General features: G+C 32.9%; 1 protein-coding gene and 1 long non-coding RNA gene across 2 annotated transcripts in view; one reads left to right on the forward strand and one right to left on the reverse strand.

Moving 5' to 3' along the window:
• LOC149085463 (uncharacterized) overlaps window positions 1–27449 on the forward strand; it is a 72990-nt gene that overhangs the window by 25384 nt on the left and 20157 nt on the right. The gene's annotated exons all lie outside the window — the stretch shown is intronic.
• The window catches only part of LOC149085464 (protein O-mannosyl-transferase Tmtc3-like), a 195450-nt gene continuing 169611 nt past the window's right edge, over window positions 1611–27449 (reverse strand). The window contains exons 16-21 of the mRNA XM_089233480.1: window positions 22335–22421; window positions 21207–21280; window positions 17896–18016; window positions 16821–16922; window positions 10103–10186; window positions 1611–7207 (exon numbers count right to left, since the gene is read on the reverse strand). Of these exons, the coding sequence (XP_089089606.1) occupies window positions 6929–7207; window positions 10103–10186; window positions 16821–16922; window positions 17896–18016; window positions 21207–21280; window positions 22335–22421 (747 nt within the window). The 3' untranslated portion in view covers window positions 1611–6928. The remainder of the gene's footprint in view (window positions 7208–10102; window positions 10187–16820; window positions 16923–17895; window positions 18017–21206; window positions 21281–22334; window positions 22422–27449) is intronic.

The following is a 27449-nucleotide window of genomic DNA, read 5'->3' on the forward strand; positions in this document are numbered from 1 at the left end:
TTGGCGATATACATATTAATTCAGTCGTGTCCTGTAATCAGTTCGTGAGGAGCATTCGCGATTAATTAAAGGATTGTAAGTCTTGTCTACACGACTTCATTTTGCGGATAATTGCGCCTAGACTCAAGTGACTATCTCCACAATGAGTCATTTGCCTTGAAAATTGTCCTTTCAAACCAGAGCTTTTCTCTAAGACCACTTCCTATACGCGCGCGTGCTCGTCGCTTGTTTCGCTACACATTTGAACAAAATACTTCAATTATTATGTTAAATTACTCCAATTTACTTTGCCACCATCTTCCAAGTCTTTAGAATCGGCTTCAAGTGTTTTTGAAACGTACGATTCACAATTCGATTCAGACTCATTAATGATGTCTGCTATGCTATTGGCTTTCTTTTATGTCTTGAGAACTGCGTTGAGTGCCCATTGGAGAATATATACACAAGTATGAAGGTAACTTGGAAAGCTAGACATCAAAAAATATGAACTAAGATTTTTACAATGCATGTAAAGCGTATTAGAGACCAGGATGTACAAATCCCAAAATATCTTTCTAATAATTTTGTATACCGGTGTATATACATTTATATATATACTGGAAATTGTTTCATGACATTTCACTTTAGAAAACGCGCTTTAAGGGAGGAGGTCCTTAGAAAAATTTGAACTGTTTTACCCCAAATTCGAAGTCACCTATATTATTCACAATGAGTATTTTTGATGGTCATGAACTATGAGTTTTCATTTATTTAGTTAAGTGATTCTTTTCAATGTGCCATTTAGAAGCATAAGTTTGGTTATTTGAATGCTGAACAGTGCCTTTGATTACCTCTTCATGGATTATAGACTAATATAGACGTTTCATGAATTCACATGTCTGTAAGATTGGTCTGCTATCACTCAAACATTACCCATTAAATGCATGATTTTTTTTTAGCTCTGATAACTCTTGATAACACGTATAGAAAGTCAGTAAAATCATTTTAAAAACATCTATTTATAATTGTATTGCTTATAAGGGCCTTAAAGAGGACGTACAGAGACTCAAAAATTTCATATAAAATAAATGTGTTGAAAAGTAATATATTACTTTCCAAATATATAACTGCTTTCTTTGCGATTCAAGCTAGAGTACGAAAAAAAGTTCGGGTTGCAAACAAAACATTTTAAAAAATTGGCGAAATCACGGCCACACATGCTCAGCAACAAAGATTAGTTGTCGTTAATTGGTATATCTGCCAGCAAATTCAAAACATAAAATGGAAAGAATATGACCTCACCTTATGGGCAAAGGCAATTCTGAATTTTTATCTTCAAACTGGCTGAAGAAATAAACGTGTTTAAAGACCCTTTGCATGTATGCAAAGCCATGCATTCAAAGGTTAAAGATCTAAATGCTTATTATTCATGTGGTAATGTGTGGTCTCATAATTCATGCTTTTTTATCATGTTATCTAGTAATAAGAATGCATTCAATGCATCTATAATGAGGAAACAAAAAATTACCCAAACTAAATTTCACTTTTGTCTCGGAATGTTTTTCATTTAATTCGTACCAATTTGTTTTCGGAATATGATTGACATATCGAGTAAGAACACAGACAAGACATTAAGGAATTTAGGATTTTATTAGAACACACTAAATTTCCAATTGCCGTTGCAGTCGGGGAGGAAAATACAATAAAACAACAACGAGAAAATAATTAGAAAAATTAAAACAAACAGATAATTCATATCCGTCCGGAAGAACACTTGCAAAATTTTGTATCGAACTTTTCAAAATATTATTTACATATACATAGTTCTATGTCACACGTGAGTAGCAATACGTCAGAATAATACACTTTACAGATGACGCCGAGACATCCGTGCATTTATAAACAATAAGCTAATTTTTTACATAGTTGTGCAAATTAATTACACATGAAAGCCACATACCATTAGTTTCACGATACATTAAAGCAAGCATGCAAATAGATCTCAGGCAACAGATTTTCAAATCGCTTTAATGGTTGGATATTATTAAAATACATAATTCCGATAAATAAAAAGTACACAAAATTTTGGATATACTCTTTTCAACTAAAATACAGTTGATTTCCCACGCTTTTTGTAATAATTGATTGTTATATTACTCTTCTTTCCAGTCAATTTATATATAAATAAATAGTTTTTCAGAACTTTTATGATCATTTTGTACTATATTAAGAACAGGTGCCGTCGACTGGGGTAACATACCATTTTTCAAAGAAAGTTCACGAGTTTATGAAATTGAAAAATAGTTAATGAAAGGTTATACAATTGACTTATATATTCAACATTCTAAAAGACCTATATATTATTACTCACTACAAGAGTAAATTTGATATACGCAATGAACGTTTCTAATTAATTTAACATATATATATTTAAAAAATGTGGGCCAAAGCGTTCTTATTTAAAGGGAATGTAGTCCCATAAGACAAAGCTCATTGAAATCGACGCTGTTACATGATTTTGGCCAATGTTAGACTAAAATAAATTATTGGGAAAAGGAGGAGGTTCTTTTGGATGTAAAACACCAAAGCTTTTATATAACACTGAACGAAAAAACATATTGTATCGTTGAAAGCGTTGCAACCTATACGTTATATGCGGTTTCTATATACAGGGTGCATAGCAAACGGGGGGGGGGTATGACATTTTACCGGTGAACCGTTCATCCTAGAGGCATACTTCCAGTTATATAAAGTTTCCAAATAAGTGTAGTACTTACATATGCCATTTATGTTTCAAGGGGTTGTATTGTTGATAAAATAAAAATTAAAAAAATAACTTTTTATACAGTCCCCGTGTGCCTAAAAACCAATTAGTAAGCCGTTGCCCTGTGTCACCTGATGCCAGCAAAAAATGCTAACAAGAAAAATTTCATGTCTCTACGTGCAATATTCGCTGAGATATTTGAATTCAAATAGCTCAGCGAATGTTGCAGGGTGTCCATATAAAAAGTCAATTTTTTTATTTTAATAAATAAAAACCCCTTGCAACATGAATGACATATCTGAGTACTATATACATGTTATTTGGATAATTTTTCTAACTGGAAGAATGCCTCTAGGGTCAACAGTTCGCCTGTAAAATGCCATGCGCCCTGTTACATATACAACCTGTATAACGAAGCGGCCTAAATAATATTTGTTTTTTTGTTCCAAAGTTACGCGCAAAAGACCAATTTTACCCCTGTTGACGGTAGTTCAATATGTTCTTAATATTCATCCATTAAATTACGTCATCATTACTTTGGATAAGAAAAAACTAAAATCTCATTATAAATAACTAGTGATTTCATAGTAAGTATGAATATCTTACACAAACATGGAGGTTTAACATTTCAGTTTTGTAATCACATGCGTGTGTAAATAACATCGATAAGTTTTTCAAATTTCTTAAAAAGGTTCATTTAACCTATACAACAGTTTAAAAGTTAACAAACTAACTTTCACGTGCATATAGATTTTTTTTCCCTGCCAGCTGACTTGTAAATTTTACTTTGGGTTCGGTTGCTTTGTTTACGAATAAATTCTCATAACCAAGGCCCGGATGTTGTGGACCTGAAAATTCCCGGAAAATCACCATAAAAAATGACCTTAAAACTCGAAAAAAAAAAACTCTGAAAATTTGAAAAATGCCTTAAAAGTTTAAAAAATAAATGCTTTTAAAATAAGAAATCAATTTTTTTTTAACGGATTATGTTTCAAAGCGATAGGGTTATTTTTTTATAGTATTCAAAATAACATTTTTTGTAAATTCATTCTCAATATATTTCATCAAAAACTGCCAATGGAATTCTTCAAATAACTTTTTTAATTTATGAATGAATTTAGGAAATCTGAAAGACAAAATATATAAATTTTTGCAAGTGAAATTTAAAATCGAAATAAACTTCTCTCAATATCGGTTTCTTCTACTGGGGGATACTTGAAAATAAAAAGAATTATCTGAAGTTTGTTCTTTTTTAATCTCAAAATTTGTAGATATTCCTATCAAGACATCAGAAATATTTCCACGGTTTTTTTAAACCATTTTGCCGAATTTCGCATTAGCAAATTGGACTACCACACCTTTAGCAAACCTAAAAAGATTCAGTTGCTTTTATCGATAACATCAATAAGCTCAATGCCTTCTTTCTGTAAGGACCCCAAAATACTGCACGTCATCTGCTCTTCAATATCCCCCGTCCAAACAAAGCTTGCGAAATCTGAATGAACGCCGCATCATACGGATTAAAATCATTTAACATGAATTTGAAGTTTTGAAAAATTTCTCTTGTAGTACATGCAAGTATATTTCTCATGTTCCCAATCAACACTTTTAAATTACGAGAAAAAGGTCTTCTGACTGAATAGGATCAGAATTCCTTCAATTCATTTTTATTTAATGTTTTAATGAAGTGGCCAACTCTTGGAATTTTTTACTAAATTAACTTTGAATTGTGCTACTAAATTTTGCCTGTAATCTATAAAAAGCAATACAGATGTGGTGAAAGCAACGCACAATGCTTATAAAATGCTTATTATGGTATTTATAATTTTTTAACCTTTTTCTCATTCTGAAAAAAAATTAAAAATTAAAAAAATATCCTTAAAATGCCACAAAAATGCTCTAAAGGAAAACTTGGAAAATGACTTAAAAGCGAAAAAACGCAGAAAAATGCAAATGCCATAAACATCCGAGCCCTGCTCATAACTAATAATTAAACTATGAAACGGCTTCTTGAATTTAAACATTTCTGAAATCCATTTTACGTGTGCGGAGAAAGAAACTAAATAATTCGCTATTTGGTAAGGAAATACATTGTGATTTACCGTACTTTTGAAAAGAGCTAATAGATACGTTTAAATTAGGCAACTTCGTTCGTGGCAGGGAGGATCTAAATCAACCATAAAATAATAAACGCATCTATGGAACATCATGAAATTTAATCTTTACACCTAGCTGGTTGCAACAATTATTGTGTTCGAAACCATGCAATTCATTTTTATTAAAGTGATTTGGTCTACTTTTCGATTGCCATGTGGTTTATGGGTACATATATATTTCAGGTACTTATTTTTAAGATTTTATACTGCTTTAATGGAAACATAGAAGTAACCTATGAAAGGTTTATATTATAGAAAGTTATAATTCAAACGAATACCTTCTTCATCACCATCACAGATTTGTCATTATTCAAAGATTTTTGAAAATATAGCGTATTAAAATGGTAAATTTTCCATTCAAATTGATCGAGATGCAAGCTATTCAGACGTTAAATCTTTTTGGATACAAGAAACCCCCTTGGAAATTCATAATTTTTTTTTATAATTCTATTGAAATTTAAATAATTAGTTTGATAACATGTACAGGGTGATTCAGAACTCATGGGAAAGCACTTAAAAGTGATCTCTAAGCAAGAATTTCTTTTCATACAAAGCATGGTCGTAACGCAAGCCATGAAACGCTAGACGGCACTGTCATTCAACGCATAAAGCGCTGGTTTTGTCTCACTTATCGTTATTTCTATCATAAATTGTATTAGAAATGGGTGATTCCTACGGGTTCCCCTACCACTTACGAATCAAGAGAAGTTGGACATTTTAGTTAGTGTTTTCCAACACTCGCACGTGCCAGATCGAAAACGTTCGATCGACTGCACCGGTGTCTATGTGAAAAAGGCGTCTTGTGATGTACTCACACTCCTGGTACTCCCGGTATGCAATCGATTAAGGTGCCCGTTTCGCACAGACGCGGGTGAAATCATTCAACTGTTTTTTGATCTGGCGCGTTTCGGAAAACAAACCCAGTAAAGTATGTATTTGCACTTCTATAGCATTGTCCTCAGCAGCACCATACCTGAAATGCATGCACGCCTTTTCCTGATTTTTGAAACCGCTTGAGTTGTGACCATGCATTTCACGATAAAAATTGATTGCTGAGATGTGTTCTATCACTCTTTAAAGTTTTTGTCCACGAGCTCTGAATCACCCCGTACAATACATATTAAACTAACCATTCATTACGCAAGCCCACATGCGCATTTCCATCGTGTATGTGATTTCTAGCTCGTGTCTTTATTATCAATGGATACCGGTTATCCACATTTTTTTCTAGCTTTGAAAAATTCTTGATTCAAATGTAACAAATATTTTTGTACACTTTTATACATTACAGTTACTTACGAATTCCACGTAATTTTAAAATAAATTTTTACAACATAAATATCCATTCTATATATATGTTCAATGTGTGATAAGGTATTAGAATTCACGCATGTCTTTTCATATTTTACTTTTGCTAATGACCGTTTATGGTATTTACTAAAAAAAATTATAATCAAACATTGAAACATAGCAATATAATTTTTTTTAAACTTCGGATGATTTCAGCTGAAAATTTTGACAGATAATGTCCAAACACTGTTGTATTCAAAACAAAACATACGGAAGTATTATAACAAAAAACTATACATGATTACTACTCATAGTACATTGTATGCATGCTCGAGATAAAAGAAAATAACCAACGTATCAATAGACAATACGGTCAGATCACTTTTTAGTGACCCCATCTCCAATACCATCACCCAAAAAAAAAAGTATGAATTTCTTTTTTTTTCATTTTCCTTCATCACATTTCTCAGTCCTATCACGCTTTTAGGATATTTGCGCGAAATGCGTGTTTCGCTTACATAGCGAATACATGCCTGTATTTTTTTTTTCCTGTGGAATGGAAGGGATTGCAAAACATCACTGATAAGATATATACTTTGGCAATACATATTTGACGTTTAAATTTTCAGCAAACGTTTTTTTTTTTTCTTATCACAAAAAGATTACATAGCCCTAGACTCATTTCATCACCATCTTTGTCATCGGACTTTGAAGTTTTCAAGAAGATTCGAGACCCTCTTTACTGGTTGAGTTGCACATGACGCAAACGCTTTGTTATATCAGTAGCAACATCACTTCCATTAATGGTTTCAGAGTCGACATCTTCAACACCTTGCCTCAGCAGAAGATCTGTCAGCTGAAGATGGCGTTGGATATATTCGACATTAGGTGCCAGGCCAGACGCTTCGTGAAAGCAGGCCACTGCCCGTTTCAGCTCATGACGCTTCATATGGACCACGCACAAGTTGTGAAGGCTCTGATAGTTTTTTGGATCGACATTTAAAACTCTGCGGTAGCACTGTAATACAATATTCGATAATTCAACATATAATAAAAATAATATATGATAAGGTGAAAAAAGAAACAGAAATATTTGTGTGTGTGTGATCAGGTCACATTTTTTGTGTGTGTATCAATAATGAAAATAAAATATATATTAGAGTTAGTACGTAATACAGGGTAGTCAACTTTGCCGATATATGAGTTCCTGGTGGCTGCAAAAATCGACTAATGCTAATGAAATATGCGCTCAAGAATCAGATGAGCAACAAAACCTATCTCTCGCGGTTATGGTTACAGCAACAAAATTTCGAAAAATTCAAATTGCAACACTCACTTTTGTACATTGCAAAATTATTTGCTTAATAAAAACTATGAATGTGGCGTTAAAACGGTACCTGTACCACCGTAAACGCCGACGCAGGACGCAGCCAAAAAAAAATTTCACTAAGTGGTTGGTACGCTAATCAGGGACTTCCTGCAGATCTGACCGAACGGTTAGCGAACCAATCTTTTGGTAAGATCTTTCTTTGTGTTCCTCCTGCATTTATGGTGCTTCAGGTGCCATTTTTACGCCATCCACTGTGTTTTACTAAGTAAATAATTTTGCGATGCATAAAAATGAGTGTTGCTATTTGAATTTTTTTTAATTTTGTTGCTGCAGCCGTGCCGTGACCGCAACAGATAGGTTTATGTTTCTCACATAATTCTCAAGCGCATACACTGAAACACCTATATCTCGAATTTCAATAGCATTAGTCGATTTTTGCGGCCACTAGGGGCCTCGTATATCGTCAAAGTTATTTCATGATCACCCTGTATACATAGATACGATTTTGATATAGTTAATTCTTGAATTGCTTGGACGCTTAGATTTGAAGAAATTGAATAAAAAATTTAAAAGATAGTGGGTATCACCGCATACCAATCATATGTAGTGCTTCGACGTTGAAATCTCTCTTTTAACCAAAAGAAACAATACTTGTTCTTCGATTAAACACGCTATTGCCGTCAAATTTTTATCCTATCACATTTAAAATTTTCGAAATTTCAGCGCAAGAGTTATCAAATTATCCATTTAAAGTCTCCGAAGTCCCAACGATGCCAATAAGAATTAAACTTTTTTTTTTTTTGTCTAACCTGCATTTTGAACACACATGCTTTGGCTCAAACTACATCAAAATCTGTAAATATCGGTATAACTATCTCTAGGGAGAGCAATTAACCACAGGCAATGAAGTGAACATTTTAAATAATCGTCTCTCAATTAACGTTAAAAATCAGATCAACGGCAAAAACAGAAGCTTATTATAAAAAAAGGCTTGGCCTTCAATAGTGATTTTGAATACCGAAAGTTTATATTTTTTTATCGAGCACATTTAGAGACATTTAATCGATAAAAATACTTTATTTAAAGAATAAGGATTTCTATTCGTTTTACCGAATTTCAGAATCAAAATAATGATACTATTTTAATTTTTTGAAGCTCTAATTTGGAAGGGAAGAACAAATTTCTGTTCGTTAAGAGTCAATCGCTCGTTTTTAATGAACTCCAAAAATTCTATGCCCCAATTGAACTCTTCCAACTTTACCAGTCTGAAGAATTTTAATTACTATTAAAGTTTCTCGCTGTTATTGTTCGGTGGTCGAAGAGCTCATTACTGATGTTTTCGCTTAGCAGTAACTAGATGTCCTTTAGTACTGAATTTTACTGCCGAAGCTGCATAATAGGGCCCGATAAAATAGAATGATTATCGATGTTCACGACCTGAATAATAGATTCGTGGCTCTCCTCGTTAGGATTGAACTATTAGAAAGGCTTGCGCGCAAATAATTCTCATTAAGGGTAATGAAATGTACGCATTCAGTATATCATACTAGTTGAAATTTTAGTAAGATGAAGATAACGACTTTCTCTAATGTTGCTTAATTAATAAATGATTATGAGAAATGCGTCATAACAATTAAATCGCATTCAAATTTAGAAATGATTATATTCTCTAGAGAATATTCTTATTTTTCCCAGCTTATATTAAGAAATATGTTTTTGTTTTGCATTCCTTCAATTTTTTTCTCTGTTTCGTACATCTAAATCGAGAAAAAAAATTTAACTAATTCATTCCCCATCTGCATCGTCATACTGTTATAACCCTTATTAAAAATTCATAATACTACTATTTGAGAAAAAAAATTATTGATATATAGATATTATTAAATGACATTTATTTTGCGCATTCGGCAGGCAATTAGACAGGGATTCGACTTCCAAAAGCCGCATCTAAACAGGGATGTAGAGCATATATTTTATTGTTGAAATCAGTGTAATGGTTAAAGGGTTATTTTTAAAATTAGATAGATGCTCATCATCAAAATTAGCTACGTTTGTCAATAAAATTAGATAGACGCTTATTATTAAAATTTAATAGATGCTTACCATTTAAATGAGATAGACGCAAAAATTTTCAAATACTTATTTAACACAGTTGAAAGATGAGCTTGACTGCAAAAAATTGATAAAAAAATTTGTTATTCAGAACTTTATACAGTCGCATTCGCTATAAGAACCCCCATCGTTCTGTCGAAATGAACGTTATATTGAAAGGAAAACGTTTGGGACTTATCGCACTGGCCACTGTATCGGAAGGGTCTCTATTACGTAGGGCCAGTATAACAAGCGCCGATCGTAAATCTAATGTAACTCATTTCTTGACCAATTGCTCAATTTTTGTTTTATTAGAAAACAAATCCAAAATTCTAATGTAGAATGAAATTATTTAAAATTATTCATATTGTCTGTCTGGTCACTGACATGACATGCAAAAAAACCGGTAAAACAGTAATTGTTTGTAAGGGCCGTTTTATGCTAATAAATACAAAATAATTGTCAAATTTGTGTTACGTAAATGTCACACACCTCTTCCGCTGTCTTTAGATCATCCATGTAATTGACATTGATGTCTCCCAGCAGCAAAAGTCCTTTGACATGATCTCCTTTGTTCTAACAAGTGAATAGAACAACTTTTATTCAGTCATTATGTCAGTACAATCATGTTTATATGGGCACTTATGTACTAATAACTGTCTAGAGTGAAAATATGCGGAATAAAGTAATGTTCATCTTTGCCAGCTCGGCATGTTTCGTCTTCATGCTGGAAATTAGAGAAGATTTAACAAAAGACAAGCATTTTCTGTTGAAATTGCTGGCAACAGGTTATCTTTCTTGATAACTAATTGAGAGTGCGAGGTGGTAGAAACTAATCGGGTTTTAATTACCCGTTCAAAGAAAGTGGAATGAAAACGGTGTTTGTAAAAGACAACAGACCTTGAAAGAAAGATTTGTTATTCTAAAGTGAATAGCAGAGATAGTTCTCTCACTACTCTTGGCCATATTATAGACACAGGCGTGCGCAAGAAAAGGGGCATATGGGGCCTGCGCTTCACAAGACCATTGAAAAGTTTAAAACATTCAAGGGGTATAATGACCAGGGTATCAGAGGTATCAGTCGATTTTTCAAAAATGATTTTAAAAAATCTCATTCGATTGCAAAGCAAATGCAAAAATTTCGTAGCAATCGATTAATTTGTTCTTTCAAAATAAAAGAAAGAAATAATGAATTAGGGAGTGAATGTATACAAAGAGAAAACAATTTAAACGTGATTTTCTCAGATTGCAGTTTTTCAGCTCATCCGGAAGGTTTAGAAAAAATTGTTTTACCAAAAATTCTGAAATTTTGTAAAAATGTTTATTGAACTTGTGTTAATAAAATGAATCTACGACTTTTCAATTGGCCAATGGGAAATATTTTTGAAAAAAATGTAGAATTCAGATTTTTGAAATGCATAGGTTTTTCAAACTTTAAAAATTCATAAAATTGTAACGAGTAGTTAGATATCCAAATTCGAGGTTCATTTTACTAGCACGGGTTGAATAAACATTTCTGCGACATTTCAGAATTTATGGTTGAGCAGTTTTTCCTTGTAATCTAATGGATGAGTTCAAAAACTGCAATCTGAGAAAATCGCGTTCAAAGTGTTTTCTCTTGAATATACATTTACGCTATAATTCATTATTTATTTCTATTATTTTGAAAGAAAAAATACAAATTAACTGATGGACGCAAAATTTTTTGCATTTGATTTGCAATTGAATGAAATATTTTCTAAAGTCATTTTTTGAAAAACTGACACTTAAGGGGTCGTGTGACCTTTAAAAATTAGGATATTGAAACTACACTTTGATATGTTGTCCTGATCAATTTTTATTTATTTAATATACTTTTTGTAGGTTAGTCTCTCTCCCACTCACGACTTCTCTGTAAAAGATTTTCTGTGCCCTCCCACCTCCATCTAATGCTTATTCACATTTTCATTGAGATGACGGTAATCAGAAAAATATATGTTTATGATTAAACAATTACTTCGGCTAAAAGCTTAATAAATGAGTTTATTCATACAATGTGAGTCTTTCTGTAGCTGGCGTAGTAATTCGCGGAATTCGTACCTTAAGTAAACTTTTCAGAATTATTCTTGAAAAACAGGAATATTCTCAAAACGCCTCTCCGAAAAAAAGAATGCCTGAGCACAACATAACGTAGCATTTGATGTACGTCGAGGAAGGGTAAATTTATAAAAAGCGGAAAGAAAGGTTGCTTCTGGAAAGTAGATTGCATTTCCCGTAGAATTTTGAAAGGTTTTTTTATCGTGTCTGTAGTACTTTTCACTCTTTTGCATGATGTAAATGCATAGGCAATGAGTTTCTTATATAGCAACAATTCGAAACTCTTTAGAAGAAAAAATCTTCAAGAAAGCGCCTGGGTTTTTTTTCTTCTTATTTCGCTCCTAAGTGCATATATAAAATTTGAAGTTGAGCAGAGTCTTTTCATGCACTGTACTTTCCTTATCATCTCACAGAAGTAAATAATTTTCGAGAAGAACATTCTGTGCATATAAGGTGCGCGCATAACTTGAGATAAGCTCTACCACTGAAAATGCATTTACTGTAACTCTGCTCCTCGCAACGTCTTGCCTCACTCGCAAAACGTTTTAACCGAATTTATTTTGGGTAGGTTTCATTCTAATTCAAACAAAGAAGTGTTCAAAAAGCTTCTTCTTTTTTCACCGGAAAGAGGAAATTCAGCCTTTTTAAAAGAAAAACATGGTGCAGAAAAAAATACTTTAAGTAGTTTTCGCAAGCTGCTTTCCTATAGACGGAGTTTCGTAAATCAATACAAAAGAAATATTTACTACAGAAAGAGTTCACGAGTGAAGTCACTTAGATAAAACTGATCCGATACCATGCATGGATATCCAGCACCAGTCATTTTAAAAAAACTAATTATTGATGTGATACACAGTATTTTTTGATTATTTTAAAATTACCGCAATTTTTGGCCGTTTAAAATCTGTGGCGCTTAGGTTTTCGAAGCATAATTTCCACAATCATGTTGAATTTCATATAATTCATTCAACATGATTTCTATTTTAAAAAATACTATTTCCAAGAAATTTACTTTGACTAGTATCGTATAACCGTACAAAAATATTAATTAATTAATTAAATTTCTACTGCTTCATCGAAGCATTTGGCAAGCATTTTATATAAAATACTAGCTATAATACCCGGCGCTGGCCGGGTTTTCTTCAATGGGGCTTTTTGGATCACGTGATATCTCCTTATTTCTTTGAAGGACATACAAACCGTGTCATATTAATCAATATGGTGACTTCCTGCACCACTCATGAAAGAAAAAACCAAATCTAGATTAAGGAAACATAGAAATTAATAGTTTTTTTTATGGGTGCTAGGTATTTCAATTTTTTTTCTTGAACTTCAAGTTATCAATCTGGCTGTTTCTCCTTCAAAAAATGTTTGATTGAAGCTGTGGAATTTCTTCGATGTACTTTACGGGCCCATAACTAATTTTAAAACATCCTAAACTATATGAATTTATGCAGTTGAATATTAAGACAATACGGAGACACGATATTAATTTTCATGACATTAATTTTCATGCTTGAGAAGATATAAATAAACGATTGAAATCAATGTTATTGCATGGATATCCAACTCAAAAGTAGGTCGGGCTAATTATTTTATATTTAATTTTTTTTCTGGGCTTCGTATATATATCTCTTAGCGAACTCAATATTTCATAAATCAAGAATTCAATTCAATTTTTTAAATTATTGATGTGGCGGAAAGTCCCACTAAATTTTCGCATTTTTACAGTTAAAATTGGTAATTTTAACACTGGTTTCTATGGGATCATCCTTTGTCTGACCCTCAAAGTGATGCTGATGATGATTATGGTGACTATTCAAAAAGCCTCATTACTGGGAGGATTGAAAAAGTGACAAACCATTATAAAGGCATATGCACGTCGGAAACGCATAGGGAATCACGGTACCCAAAGTAAACATTCTGAAAGTGATTGTTGAGGCCCAAAAACCATTGTTGCTCCACACTTTTTCACATATTTCGGGCATTTGCCCATCTCTGACAAACTTTTAAAGTAGCCTATCGTTTAAGTCGGGTCCCGTTTGGTATATATGCATAGTTTGGCAACGATAGATCTAAATGGCGACGATAGATTTGGATAGAGAACACACACACAGAAAAGCAATTTTATATATATAGATTTGTTTAGTAATACAAGAAAACGGTAATTATACGAAAATTGAGTTTTATACCGAAAAATCTGGAAATTACGTCGATGCAGCACTTCGATTAAGCTCCAAAATGGATTTTGCTTTTTTTTACACACTGCGGTGCCCATGAAACCCTTTTTCCAAAATACATGGTTACTATGCATGAAGCCGCAATAGCGTCTAAAGCAATGAACCAATGATTTAGCATTATGTATGAAACGATAGATTTAACGAGCGTTGATGATACGAGATTGAGGGTTGATGGGTTGCAAGATTCAGACTAAAGAGGCGTGTTGTAGATGAATAATTACCAAACGTTTCGTCTACTTCTGTAGCGTCGATCCCACTGGAGGTGTGAGCAGAACCGATAAGATCTTCTCGTCAGTCTCGAGGTGACTGGGAGAGAGACCGGAGTGGTGCTTGTATTTAAGAGTGATCTGCATCGTTTTAGCGAGAGGTTTTGGATCTATCGATAAAATATAGTCTCACTTTTCGTAAAATGTTACTGAAGGCAGTAAGGTAAGCTCGATTAACTCGAAGGGCTTCTTCCTTTCTGTTACAATTTTGACAATGTTTGTGAATTTCTATAGCCTCGAGAATGAAACGGGTGTGAAAATGATCCCACGGTCGAAAGAACACCGATTCGGTCGAACTGACCGACATATTCACCCGCTGAGAACGCATGATCAACTTCATCTGATCATTCGGCATGATCCGTAGCCTGATTCGTACGCAAAAGAAAGAAGCTCTTAGACCAGGATTACGCGGTAAAAGTTTGGTAAGGTAAAGTAAATCTTTTACAAAATTTGAAAAAAGAACCAACAGGTTGTTCGGTTACATCCACTAATTGGTAGCACTTTTCAAATATTATAAAAAGACCTTTTATCAAACTTTTATAGTGTAATACTGGCCTTAGAGTTAACCAAGCTTGGCTTCTTGCCTTTTGTAGATAGCACTAAATCGAAAGCGCTGCTGATATGTTCTCCGTTGATTGGTAAACAATCCAACATGAACGATGCAGCTTTAACCTGACATTCCCTCAAACACTAGATAAAATTTGGCCTCAGTGTAATGTTAACCTGCTGGGGGGTCTTGTTAAACCTCTAGAGAGACTTGATCTTGTGGTAGACTATAATATTTTCTCATTCCGATTGCGGTCTTGATCATCTCCGGACAGCCGACAGGGTCTCATCCAGTCTGCTCTTATTTTCACTGAGGCTATTCACCGTAGAAACCGACAAACCCTTCTGTAAAATACAGTCAAACTTAGTTATAACGACATCAGTGATTCTGTGAAATTTTGTCGTTATAGCAGAGGTATAAATGTTTTCAAGACATTTCAAGTATTAAAAAATATGTAATCAGTGGCAATCAAATACTATATATTCAGTTGGAATTTCATTACGCTTAGGGTGACCATAATTTACTGAGAAAATGCGATCAATTGTGATCATAAACACGAGAAATCACCAATGTTCACCAATTGTCGGGGAAATTGCTCATTATTGCTTATAAACAGCCTTGGCACTGATAAAGTGCAACATGTAGTCTGCAGTGAATGAAAATGTATTCATCAGAGAAAAAGATTTAACATGACACTTTTTTTTATGGAATATTTGTATCAATGCATAGTAAAATGCATTGTGATAGAATTTCTTATTTATTTAAACTATCTCCGCCCAGATGTTAGTAAAAATTATGCATTTGCAAATCAAAACAAACTTCATTGAAATAATAAAAACAAAGCATTTTACTTATATAAAAAAAAAGTCAGAAAGAGCAAAATTAAATTACTTCGAAAATTGACCTTTCAAGCGGGTTTTAAAATTTTTCTGATCCGCATTATAACTGTCACATTGTAAATCACTAAAATGTTTACAAATCCCACCTATTTTCAAGAATAACTTTTTTTCTGATTGCGAGCCTACAACACAAAATAATAATAATAATAAAATAAGGAAGAGAAAACAAACTATTGTTTTCTGTTATTTATTCTGTACGCAATAATGCTATACTAACTCAAACAGAAAAGAAAAAAGTTGTCTCTATCTCTCTTCTGTTATCAGACATTGAACAAATGCTGACTCCGCCCACTGGCGATTGATTGACAGGACGGAATGCGAAAGAAAAATGTTATCAGAAGAAGAAAAGTTTCAGCGGTATGTGTGGGATCGGGGTTGCCGGTTTGAGAGAGTTTCAAGAATTCGATTTATTTCGGGATAGCCGTTTAGAGAGGGTTTTAAGAACCCCAGATGTCTCGAGGTTGCCGCTGTAAGGGTTAAGTCGAAGATGTAATAAATCGTTTTTTTCATCGTTAGGTATCAATCAAAGTGTTAGATATCAATAAACTAGCGAACATTTTCCCTGAATGTGATCAGCTCCAACTTTTGAGTTTTTCTTAAAAAATACAAACGGAAGCAAAAACAACGGAAAATTTGTCGTTAAATCTAAGGTCGTTGCATTTTCATGGACGTTATAAGCAAAAGGTTTACTAACATTATTTCTTACCGGAATCAGCCGCGATCGCCAATTAATGACGTTTTAGCCGAGTTGTCGTTAAAACGGAGTTTGATTGTAATAAAATCCTTAATATTTTTTACGTAATAGTGTTTCATTCACAAACTATCGGGAGATATTTTTTGAGTATTTCGAACTAAATTAAACACCTATTCGATTTTTGAAAGGATGTCGAGTTTTCTTCGAACTAGTCGTGGTTTTGAAGAGCAATTTCGATATCTGCGATAGAAAATTCAATTCAATTCAACAAACAAGTTCAATATGCTGTATACAATTGAACTGATGATTTTATATATCAGGGCGAATTTTTTTTTGTAGGTGTTACAAGCGTTCATGTGTGTGTTCTCAGTATCTTTTCTTTCTCCAGAAACTACTGAGATAACGAAGCAATAAAAGGAAAGTCATTTCCAGCAAAAACTTGAATTCTTTTATTCGCACAGTGAGAGGGGTAGGGGGGCGTTATTTACCTGTAAGAGATTTTGCAAGAATTTCTTGGATTCTTCTGGCCTTCCATCGTCATAAAGCAGCAGTGCTATGTTGAACAATGCTTCGGGGAAATCTTTCTTCATCTGCAACGAGCAAAACAAAAGAAGTCTTTACGATCTTCTCTTCTAAATGACTTTTATATATGTGTGTATTCATATATATATCTTGAAGAAAAGAAATGGATTCACTTTTCAGGAAATTCGCACGAAAGTTTAATTTGCAAAATCAAAGACACGAGAGAAGAACAAAAAAAAATCGCCATTACGAAATTAATTTCCTTCGTGGGGGGATGTAATTCATTAAAAAAAATATATTTATAATTAAATAGGAAAATCTCTATGATGAAGAAAATTTTATTTTTCTTCATTTCAAAAGTCTTTTCAGGCATTCCCTTCAGGCATATCTAAAATCGCGACCGGTTGGTACAACAAAACGTAATGTTTTATGTGATCTGGATGATAATAATAAAAGAAAAACTATTCGAGTAGCAACTGTTCAAAAATCTTTTATAATTGAATTTTGTTTAATGAAATAGAAACTTCTCAAAAATGTTATTAAAAAAAAACGATTTGAGTTACGACAAAAGAGATAGATAATGATATAATTAAGAAATTAAATTTATCATAAGACCATAAAATGTTCATCATCAAAAAGTTTTCAAACCTCAGTACAAGGTATATTTACATTAAGATATATAGCTATGTATTATTAGAAAATCAGCTATGTTTGAGGTTCGATTCAACATCAAGAAATTGAATTTTATTGAGCTAAAAAAATAACGCAACTGCTCCGCTTACTTTAATAAAAAATTCTACTTGAACAGTCACATATTTTCAAATAGTTTTAACCAAATTCTATCAAAAACGGCATAAATTTAATTTAAACATTGTTTTCTTAACGTTGATAGAAAAATTCTTTAGAGCTTAAAGGGCAATCGTAATGCCGATTAAGCCATTAAAAAGCAATTGCTTTTTATAAGACTCTTTCTTGGTTCCATCCTTTTTGAATAAATTGCAAACTTCTATGAAAAGTGGAATAAAATAAAATAAAACATACGTCTATCGCTTTTCTTAGCCATTGTTCGCCTTCTTTGTGGTTGCCTACTTTAAGTGAAATCATACCAAGGCTGAAATACACTGTTTCATCCGCTTGACCGATTTCTATTATTTTACGCAACCTGCAAAGGAAAAGCAAATGTATTCTTTGAAGAATTGCTTCATGTTTTTTATGATAAGAGCAAGGGTGGAGAAATGGAAAAAAAGAAGTTGATTTTTTTCTTTTTTGTAATTCTCTAGCCGTTTAGATTTATCTGAAATATATTTTTATGTTTTTTATACTTGGAAATATAAAGAATATTTATTTTTACTTCTGTAACTTGAAAAAAGAAGCTAAATGATATTTTAAGTTCTTTATACATACATTATCTATGTATAATTTTTTCATGGCAGCCTTCAATTCAAGGGATCTCCTACCTCCCCAAATGGCAAAAAACTTTCTTATGTAAAAATATTATTAAAAGTATTATTTATCCTTTGATTTATTTCAAATTTTTACCGCTTATATTTGATTATTACTCTATCCTTTGCCAGCCCAAAATTTTACATAATACTTAAATTTTACTTGATTAATAATACTATGCTACATTAATAATACTAAATTACTTATATAATTACTAATACTTAATTTTTTCACAAATTTTCAAAAAGTGCATCAAAAGCAATTTTCGTGCATGATAAAAGGGCAGAAAATCAATGTAATTGAATAAAAACATAATTCAAAACAAAGGAAAATGTCTAGTTTTTATTTCAAAATTGAATTTTTAATTTAAAAACATATTTTAAAGATTAATAAATCTAAAAAAAATTTATAACCTAAGTATTTATGAATGGATCTCAAATCTTTTCTGTCATTTTATAAAATGAACAGTTTCCCATATTTTCAATAACTTTTTTATTCAATGTCATTGATTTCATGTTAATTTAACATGCGCGCAAGCTGTTTTTAATGCGTTTTATTTTTAATTTGTCAAAAGCTATGTGTTGGAGATACGTAAAATTTTGTGCTGGCATAGGACAGCATGCACAATCAAACATATACGGTAAAAATTTGAAATAGATCATTGAGTAAATAATAGTTTTAATAATCTTTCTATATATAAGGAAGTCTTTACTATGTTAAAAAGGAGCGGACCACTTATGCTTTGACATTATGAAATCTTTTTAATGACATTTTAACATTTTTATCATTCAAGACATAGGGTTTAGTATTGAATGTGTATTGAAAAGTAATGTTTCCTTAACTATACCCGTTAGTTTCTGATCAGTAAATCCATGATAGAATGAGGCTGAATATTTTTGAATGAGATTTTGTTTTTAATCTTGAAGCTATATTTCAATAACATTCTACCAAATTCATTCGATAATTCATGAAATATGCGACAGGATATAGTTTCAGTAGAGTTGAATTGAAAGTTCTTATAATTTTCTTTCGATTTTACTTATTTATTTCGTCGGTAGATACCACTGGAAATTATCCTCTGAACAGAGAAAATCTACTATTCTCTAGTTTAAAGACTTGTGTGTCCCATTAAAAATTAATGTGAAGTCATATAATTATAAATATTTTCTAAAATTATACAAAGTAAAAAAATTTAAAATCAATCAGATTTTTCATTTTTATCACTTTTTTAAGGCATTAAGAAGGCATTATCAAGAAATTGTATTTGTTATATGGAATAGCATGAATATTTTTCACTTCGTAACAGATTGGTAAGTGTCGAATCAAGGTACGCAATATTCGTTAATTGATGGAAACCAACTTCTTTGCCACAGTGAAAAAATTGTTTCCCTGAATAGTTGTAAAAAAAAGCTTTGTGTGTGTGTGAGATCGGGTATTGAAAAAACCTATATGAATTGAGAGAAAAAAAGTACTGAGGTACAATAAATTGCCAATCACAATACAAAAATCAAATGGATCAGGAGAGGTAGGTCCAGTTTTATCCCATTTACTTCTTTTATGATTAATAATCTATAGACACCAGCCGGGAAAAAAGAAATGCTGATTTTATTCTTACCTTTAAACCCTCGGTGGGATTGGAAACGAGCGTAAAGATATTCAAGAAAAAAGTAGCCTACCTAAATGTGAGTGTTTGATAATTGCTGAATGAACCTTCCGTGGCAGGCAGCTGCTAACTGAGCTAAAATTAATGGAATTTTGATGGGGCCCCGGAAGCTTGTTATGTATTCACAATTCCGTGCCAGTAGATGACATTCAAACAGCATCTAATTACATGTGTTTTCAAGTAATATTTCTCGTCTGCTCAAACCGTATGGTGGCTCCAAATTAATACTCGAAAATGAAGATTAAGTTCAAATATGTGTTAGTCATTCGGTTCTAGTTTAGCTCCAACACCTCAATTCCATTTCTCGCGTCTAAATGTTTTTGTCTCATTGCTTTTATAAGCAATATTAATTATTCCAGTATGTCAATTTATTTCTAAATCTCATATATTAGGGTATATTTTCACAAACTATCACATTTCTTGAAAAAGGAAATAAACTGTGATCCATTGCATATATTTCAATTTTGCACCTACCTCTCCTTAAATAAGATTTTAATATGGGGTGGTTCAATGTCAAAGAAATGATAAAACTCGGGAAGGGATGGTATTAATTTTGTACATAATGCATGAGGGATAGTTCAGCTTGTAGGGGTAATCATTCGCAAAAAAAGAATTCCACATTTAATAGAACTTTAAAATCTCAGACATTGGATTACGTAATATTGCAAAGTTCCAAGATTATGTAAAAATACGGAACCGCATACCATCATATCAGTTGTTTTTTTCTCTTTTCTATCACAGTGAAAAAATTGTTCCCCTTAAAGGAGTAGTGAAATTAGTAGTTGAGGAAACTGAAGGCAGTGAAGATACTCTGTGATGACTTGAATATTATCATTGTCACAGATTGTCAGTGATGCATTCAGTACATTAAGATTGTCCAATCGAAAATTTTAACTCTCTTATTCTGTGTATAGGAGTATGAAGTTTCTTATCCGGTTATAATGCTGTCTTAAATACCATTATCGGTCATCTACGGACAGGTAAATTTTTCTATAAGCAAGATTAGATAGGTTATTTTATACTCGGAATGATACGCTAAAATGCTAAATTTTCATCAGGTATGAATCCACGCGTTAGATTGAAGGACTTACGGGAAAATCAGCCGTTAATTGAAAAGAAATGATTCGTTATATATTTTGGGTTTCAACATTTTTTTACTAATATGGCAATGACGAAAATTGAAAAGCAAGACAGGAACCACCCCACATTTCTTTCTTCTTTCTTTACAAAATTAATGGTCACTCACCTTTCAGTTGCAACATCTTGAAATTGAAGGAGACCCTCTGTTTGTATCAGTCGTGCAGAGGCCAGCAAAGAAGGCTAAATAAGTGAACATAATCATTTTTTCCGTGCACATTCTAACTAGATATTTGTTTACAAAACTTTATTAAAAAATGCGAGCCTTCACATCTAGCACATCCCATCTCTAAAGATTTGAAACATTTTTCTGATTTATATATGATTGTTATCGTAAATTGTTCACATATCAGTTGGTCCAACAGAATGGGGGACAATAAGATTCCTATACATTTATACAATTTGTAATTAAAAATAATCATACACATATATATATATATATATATATATATATATATATATAGGAAGAAAATCACAAAAATATGAAATCACTCAAACGCACAAAAAATTAATTTAAGAATATGTACATATAGCTTGGAGAGAAATTTTTAAAATCAATAACACTCCTGACAAATTCAGCACGAAAAATAATGATATTGATTGTTTGTGCCTGATGGAAATAAAAACGTTTTATTTTATTGGCTACACTTTCCAAAATATTCATTTCTTTAATAAAGCATATAGTTTTGTGAAAAAAATTTTTGATGATGGTAAATTTTATTCTTAAAATTTTCGTATTCCTGAGTCTTATATTAGATAAAAATATATTCGAGAATGAAGTTTCATTAGCTAATGGTTACGGATGATGTAATATTAGATAATGAATAATGGTACAGTACGAAATTCTATTGCGAATAGGCTCTTGATTATTTGGAAAATCAATGTAAAAAAAAATAAACGATTTAAAGAATTTTGTTGTTATTGTTCTATATATGGCTGAGCTCTCCGAGCCGAAAACTTAAAGAATGTCAAGAATCCCTATTAGGAAAAAAAATTCTAGTTGGAAGAAATAACAGACAATTCTCCCCAATTTAAGCAAGTGGTCTAAAATAAAATCCAATACATGCGGGTCTTTTTCTCATGATTCTGCCTTAAATAACTTGTCCCTAAAGAATTGAAGAGCAAGTTTGTGTGACATCGGGAATGGAAAAAAAATTACAACGATCAATTAATCGATATAAACGTGGATAAAAAATTAACAAACGATGAAATTTTTCTTACATTATACAGTACTTACTTCGTGGTTTGGATCTAGAGACAGAGCACGATCAAAGAAAGCTAAAGCTTTGGATGTTTTTCCTTGTTCAGCTAAAACGATTCCTAGCTAAAATATAAAACGCGTGTATGAGGCGAATACAAATAATATATATGAAAACAAAACTATTTCAGTTTGTGTACGGTGCATCAAAAGTTTCTAAAAATGATACATCAATATTGAAAATGAGCAAATTGTTATAAATGTATTACTGCAACGAAAACATTTTTGTTGACACATTTATGTGTGATAGCACATATTTATTTTGCAGAACTATGTATATTAGGCTAGTTTTGATAAAAGTAACAGGTGAATTTTTTTATTTGGTTCATATGCGACTGCCAAGGAAAAAAAAGTTTTCGGGTTTTATTTCAAAAATCCTAACGTACGTTTCGCTACAGAGTGGGTGTTATCTTCACAGGAAGAAGTATCAATGAGAAATCGACCATATGATCCCTCTGACCTCGAGTCCCCATAAGGACAAGCCTGACACTTCTCTGCAGATTGCTCAGTGGACAGGATAATAATACGTCTGTCTGAGCCAGACGCTAAGGTCGAAAGTATTGGCTGACAGCTGGTACAATTTTTCGATTGGCTAGTTGGGTCACTTCGGACTTTTTGAAGGTTTCCCTTAGAAATGTGTCTGCGCTATGGTATTAAGGTAGCTGGTTGTGTGAGTTCACACAACTGTACAAAATATAAAGCATCAAATATATACATGGAAAATATACAATCTCAAAATATACAGTATGCTGTTTGCATCCTTTTTCTATCGGTTAATTATTTAATTATATTTAACTTAATTTCTATTTATTATTTTTTTTATTCAAATATTTCTGAAAATTCTGAATTCTTGAAATAATATTCTTGGTTTCAACAGCACTGTTGTGAATCATAATTTTTTTTTTTTTTTTTGCAAACAAAGTGAACTGCAAACAACGTGAATTAGAAAGATATAGCAAAAATATGAAAATTCAAAAAGAAATGAAAAATTCAAATAGGAATTCAAAAATTAAAAAAGTTAAAGCCAATGTCTAGGGCTGTCGTCGAGGGGAACACTCTGACATTGGCTTAACACAGAACGTTTCTGAGAGCATTTGGTCTCCATAGCCTAAATATATTCTCGATTCCCCGACGTTCTGCTGAAGTACCATTGAATTCAAAAATCAAAATAGAAGCAAAACAAATGCTTTTGTCAATTCGAAAGAAAGCAAAGTAGCAGTCAATATAAAAATATTTGCTTGACTTAAAAATAAACATTGCTAACAATATGGTCTTAACTGGTATCCACGACAACAGAAAAGCCTTTAATTTAATCCCGTTAATTTTCTAACCAATCACAATTCAAAAAGGTTTTCAAAAATATTGTTTTTTCTCAATTTTCTCGTATCAAACATATAACGATTTTCAAAATGCATTAAATCTCAAAAATCTTAATATACAACGGGTTTCCTCCTTAGGGGTCATTCAAGTATTACGTCAGCATCGGGGGGGGGGGGTTCTGGATTTGCTAACTTTTGATGACGAGGGGGGAGGGGTTTGAAGGTTGCTTACCTCATCAACCACCCCTTTTGGAAGATATGAAATATTCTAAGCTGCTGACGACATTTTGCTGACAAGGGGGGGGGGGGAGAGTAAAAATAGCTGAAATTCTGCTTACGTAATACTTGAATGGCCCCTTACACCTTAGACTTACTTCCTCCTCACCCTAATAACTATAACTGTTCAAGGAAATAGTTATTTTCCGGATATTATGCTGAGGTGAACTCGGAAAGAAAAGTCATCACGTCTCCGCCGGGACTCGAACACAGGCCCTCTTGCATACCGGGCAAGCATGTTACCATCTACACCACTGGAGACATGACCTTGCCTTCCTTATTTCACGCACTGTGGCGTGAGGCGCTGAAGTAGAGTCATTAGTAGCCTCTCTTAACTTCGGGATCCTCCAGGCCCTCTTGCATACTTGCCCGGTATGCATGCGCGACTGGGTTCGAGTCCCGGCGGAGACATGGCTTTTCTTTCCTAGTTCACCTCAGCATAATATCCGGAAAATAATTGTTTCCTTGATATCTCGGTGGTACTTCAGCAGAACGTCGGGGGATCGAGCATATATTTAGGCTATGGAGACCAAATGCTCTCAGAAACTTTCTGTGTTAAGCCAATGTCAGAGCGTTCCCCCCGACGACATCCCTAGACATTGGCTATAACTTTTTCATTTTTGAATTCCTATTTGAATTTTCATATTTTTGCTGTATCTTTCCAGTTCACTTTATTTGTTTGCAGTTTTATAAAGTTTTCATTTAAAATATAAAACTTTTACAATGTTTTTCCACTATCCACTACACTGCATATTACAGCTGCCTATGGCGCTGATATTGGTGAGTTTCGACAAAAAAATTTTTTTTCTCATAATGTACATTTTTCTATATATATATATAGTAAACAATTTCTTGTTTATAAATGAAAAATTTAAAACAAAATTGATTAGGGGAAGAAATGGAATTTGAAAGTATTATATGAGAATTGAAAAATTCGAAATTCAAAAATTAAGTTGATCCAAGCCAATGTCTAGAGCTCCCATCAGGGAAGAGCACCTTGGCATTGGCTTAAAACAGACCGTTTCTGAGAGCATTTGAGCCCGAAAGCTTAAATGCATGCTCTCGATTAATTTCATTTTTGAATTCTTCGATTTTTGAATTCTTCGATTTTTGAATTTTGAGTTTTTTCAATTGTTCATATACAGCTTTCAATTTTCACATAATGCTTTCAAATACAAATACAAATACAAATACAACGCCACAACAGGCAAAATGCCCAACGAGGTGGCTGATAAAAAGATGCCCATAAAAATATGGTTGTCATATGTTTCAAAAATACAGCAACCCAATTAAAAATGCAATTAACACAAATTACAAACAATATATACACATGATAAAATATTATACGATGCCCATAAAGATTACTTATGGTTGTCTTATTCTAAGAATGGATAGCTTCTCGATTTACCCCAACATGTTTATCGTATTTCTTTTTAAACGTGTCAATTGTGTTACAATTTACTACCTCCGGGGGTAAGCTATTCCATTTATTAACAACCCTATTGGAGAAAAATTCCCTGCGACACCATAACCTTGCATTGTCCCTCACCAATCGATACTGGTGTCCCCTTGTAAAAGCAGTCGATTGGCGGTGTACTAAAAGTTCATGGTCCATCCTATCCATCCCATTGAAAATTTTGAACACTTCGATCATATCTCCTCGACACCTGCGTTCATCCAATGTAAACATATTCAAAAAATGAAGTCTTTCTTCATAACTCAAGCCCTGTGTGCCAATAAGGACACGCGTAGCTCTTCTCTGCACCCCTTCAACCAAGTCTATGTCCCTCTGTAGGTATGGTCTCCAAAACCTTACAGCATACTCCAGTCCAGGACGAACTAAGCCTCGAAAAAGAGGAAGAATGACTTTAGGAGAACGCGAAGAGACCTTTTTGAAAATGAGACCAAGCATTCTATTCGATTTTTTGACAACCGCTGAACAATGTTCAGAAAACTTAAGTCGCTCGTCAATGAGAATTCCCAAATCGGTGACTCTAGTTGCATCCGGGATAGTGACACCATTCAACTCGTAAGAGAACCGTTGGTTGTTCGAACCAAAATGAGCGACCATGCACTTATCTACGCTAAACGTCATGCTCCATTCATTTGCCCATGCTGCAATCTTGTTTAAGTTGGTCTGGAGCAACTCCCTATCGCTTTCATTCCCGATTACCCCCATTAGCTTCACATCATCTGCGAATTTGCTAGTAATTCCATCGATACCCTGATCGAGTTTATCGATAAAAAGTGAAAAAAGTGAAAAAAGTGTGCTTTCAAATGCCATTTTTCCTCATCATTTTTTTCCAATTTTTAATTTATAAACAAGGAATTTTTAAAAATTTTTTACACTACACTGCATATTTCAGCTGCCTATGGCACTGGTATTGGTGAGTTTCGACAAAAATTAATTAATTTTGCAACATAATGTAAATTTTCCCATATATGTATATTATATATAGAATGCTTTATATATTTTTCTTATGTACATACACACACATATATGCAATTACAATATAAGCTTTTAAAATGCTTAACATTCAAATTTGTTGGAGATATTGGGAACAAAGCGTAGTTTTATATCGTTGATTCATACGTACAATGAAAGTTGAAAAAAGTTATGAGAAGCTCAATTTCTCATGTAATCGAAGTGAGTAAAAAGAAGACTAAATACATAACTTCCACACAAAAGCTGACAGTTTTTGAAACTTCATCGAAAACCGATGACGTCGCACCGAATCTAGCGCTGGGTTTCAGCGTTTTTGGCAAAGTCTTTATCGGTATTCAATTAATTCCTCACATTAATTGAATTGCAACGATGCCCACCACCCAAACTTCGTTATCAGCCGACTCGGAGTTAGTGGCTATGAATTTATCTAAAATTCTCCAACGACATTCCACTCAAGATAGCAGTCACCAGAGCTCCAAATCACCCATTTGTCCTGTTCTTTACTTCTTGGACATTCGGTACTCTGGAAGGAATAATTATCCATGAAATGTTCTTCACTACACTGGATATCAAGAAAAGGAGCAGAAACTAATTCCATCGAAAATTTTGAAGCGAATTTGCGTCGACCTGTTCTCATCAAAACTATTGCATTTATAAGTGATTTAAAGAGAATTCGCAGAGAACGTCAGAGACATTCAAGTATTATTAGGGAAAGTGAAACGAGAGTTTTAGTTTCAACTGGGAACTTTACTTTCATTAATTAAACCTCTTAAATAGAATCGTAATGAAAAGGATTAAAAGGGATGCGATTTTGTTATTCTGGGAAAAGTCACATAAGTTTGGTTTCTGTATAATTATAATGCATCGGAGTTATCAAATATTTTGCAAATTTTTATCATTGTCCATAGCGCATTCATCTAATATACCAAAAGATATTTCGAAGGAAAACCATCCGCAAACTGCTAAAAAAAATAGCTTAATTTAATAATTATTTATGTGCGTAAAATGACAGTGTTGTGACCAAAATGATCGAATGAAACAGTTCATTTAGCT

The sequence above is a fragment of the Pholcus phalangioides genome, unplaced genomic scaffold (assembly GCF_987345545.1).
Source record: "Pholcus phalangioides strain wild (caught in Gottingen) unplaced genomic scaffold, Ppha-v1.0 ptg000007l_1, whole genome shotgun sequence".
Classification (NCBI taxonomy): domain Eukaryota; kingdom Metazoa; phylum Arthropoda; class Arachnida; order Araneae; family Pholcidae; genus Pholcus; species Pholcus phalangioides.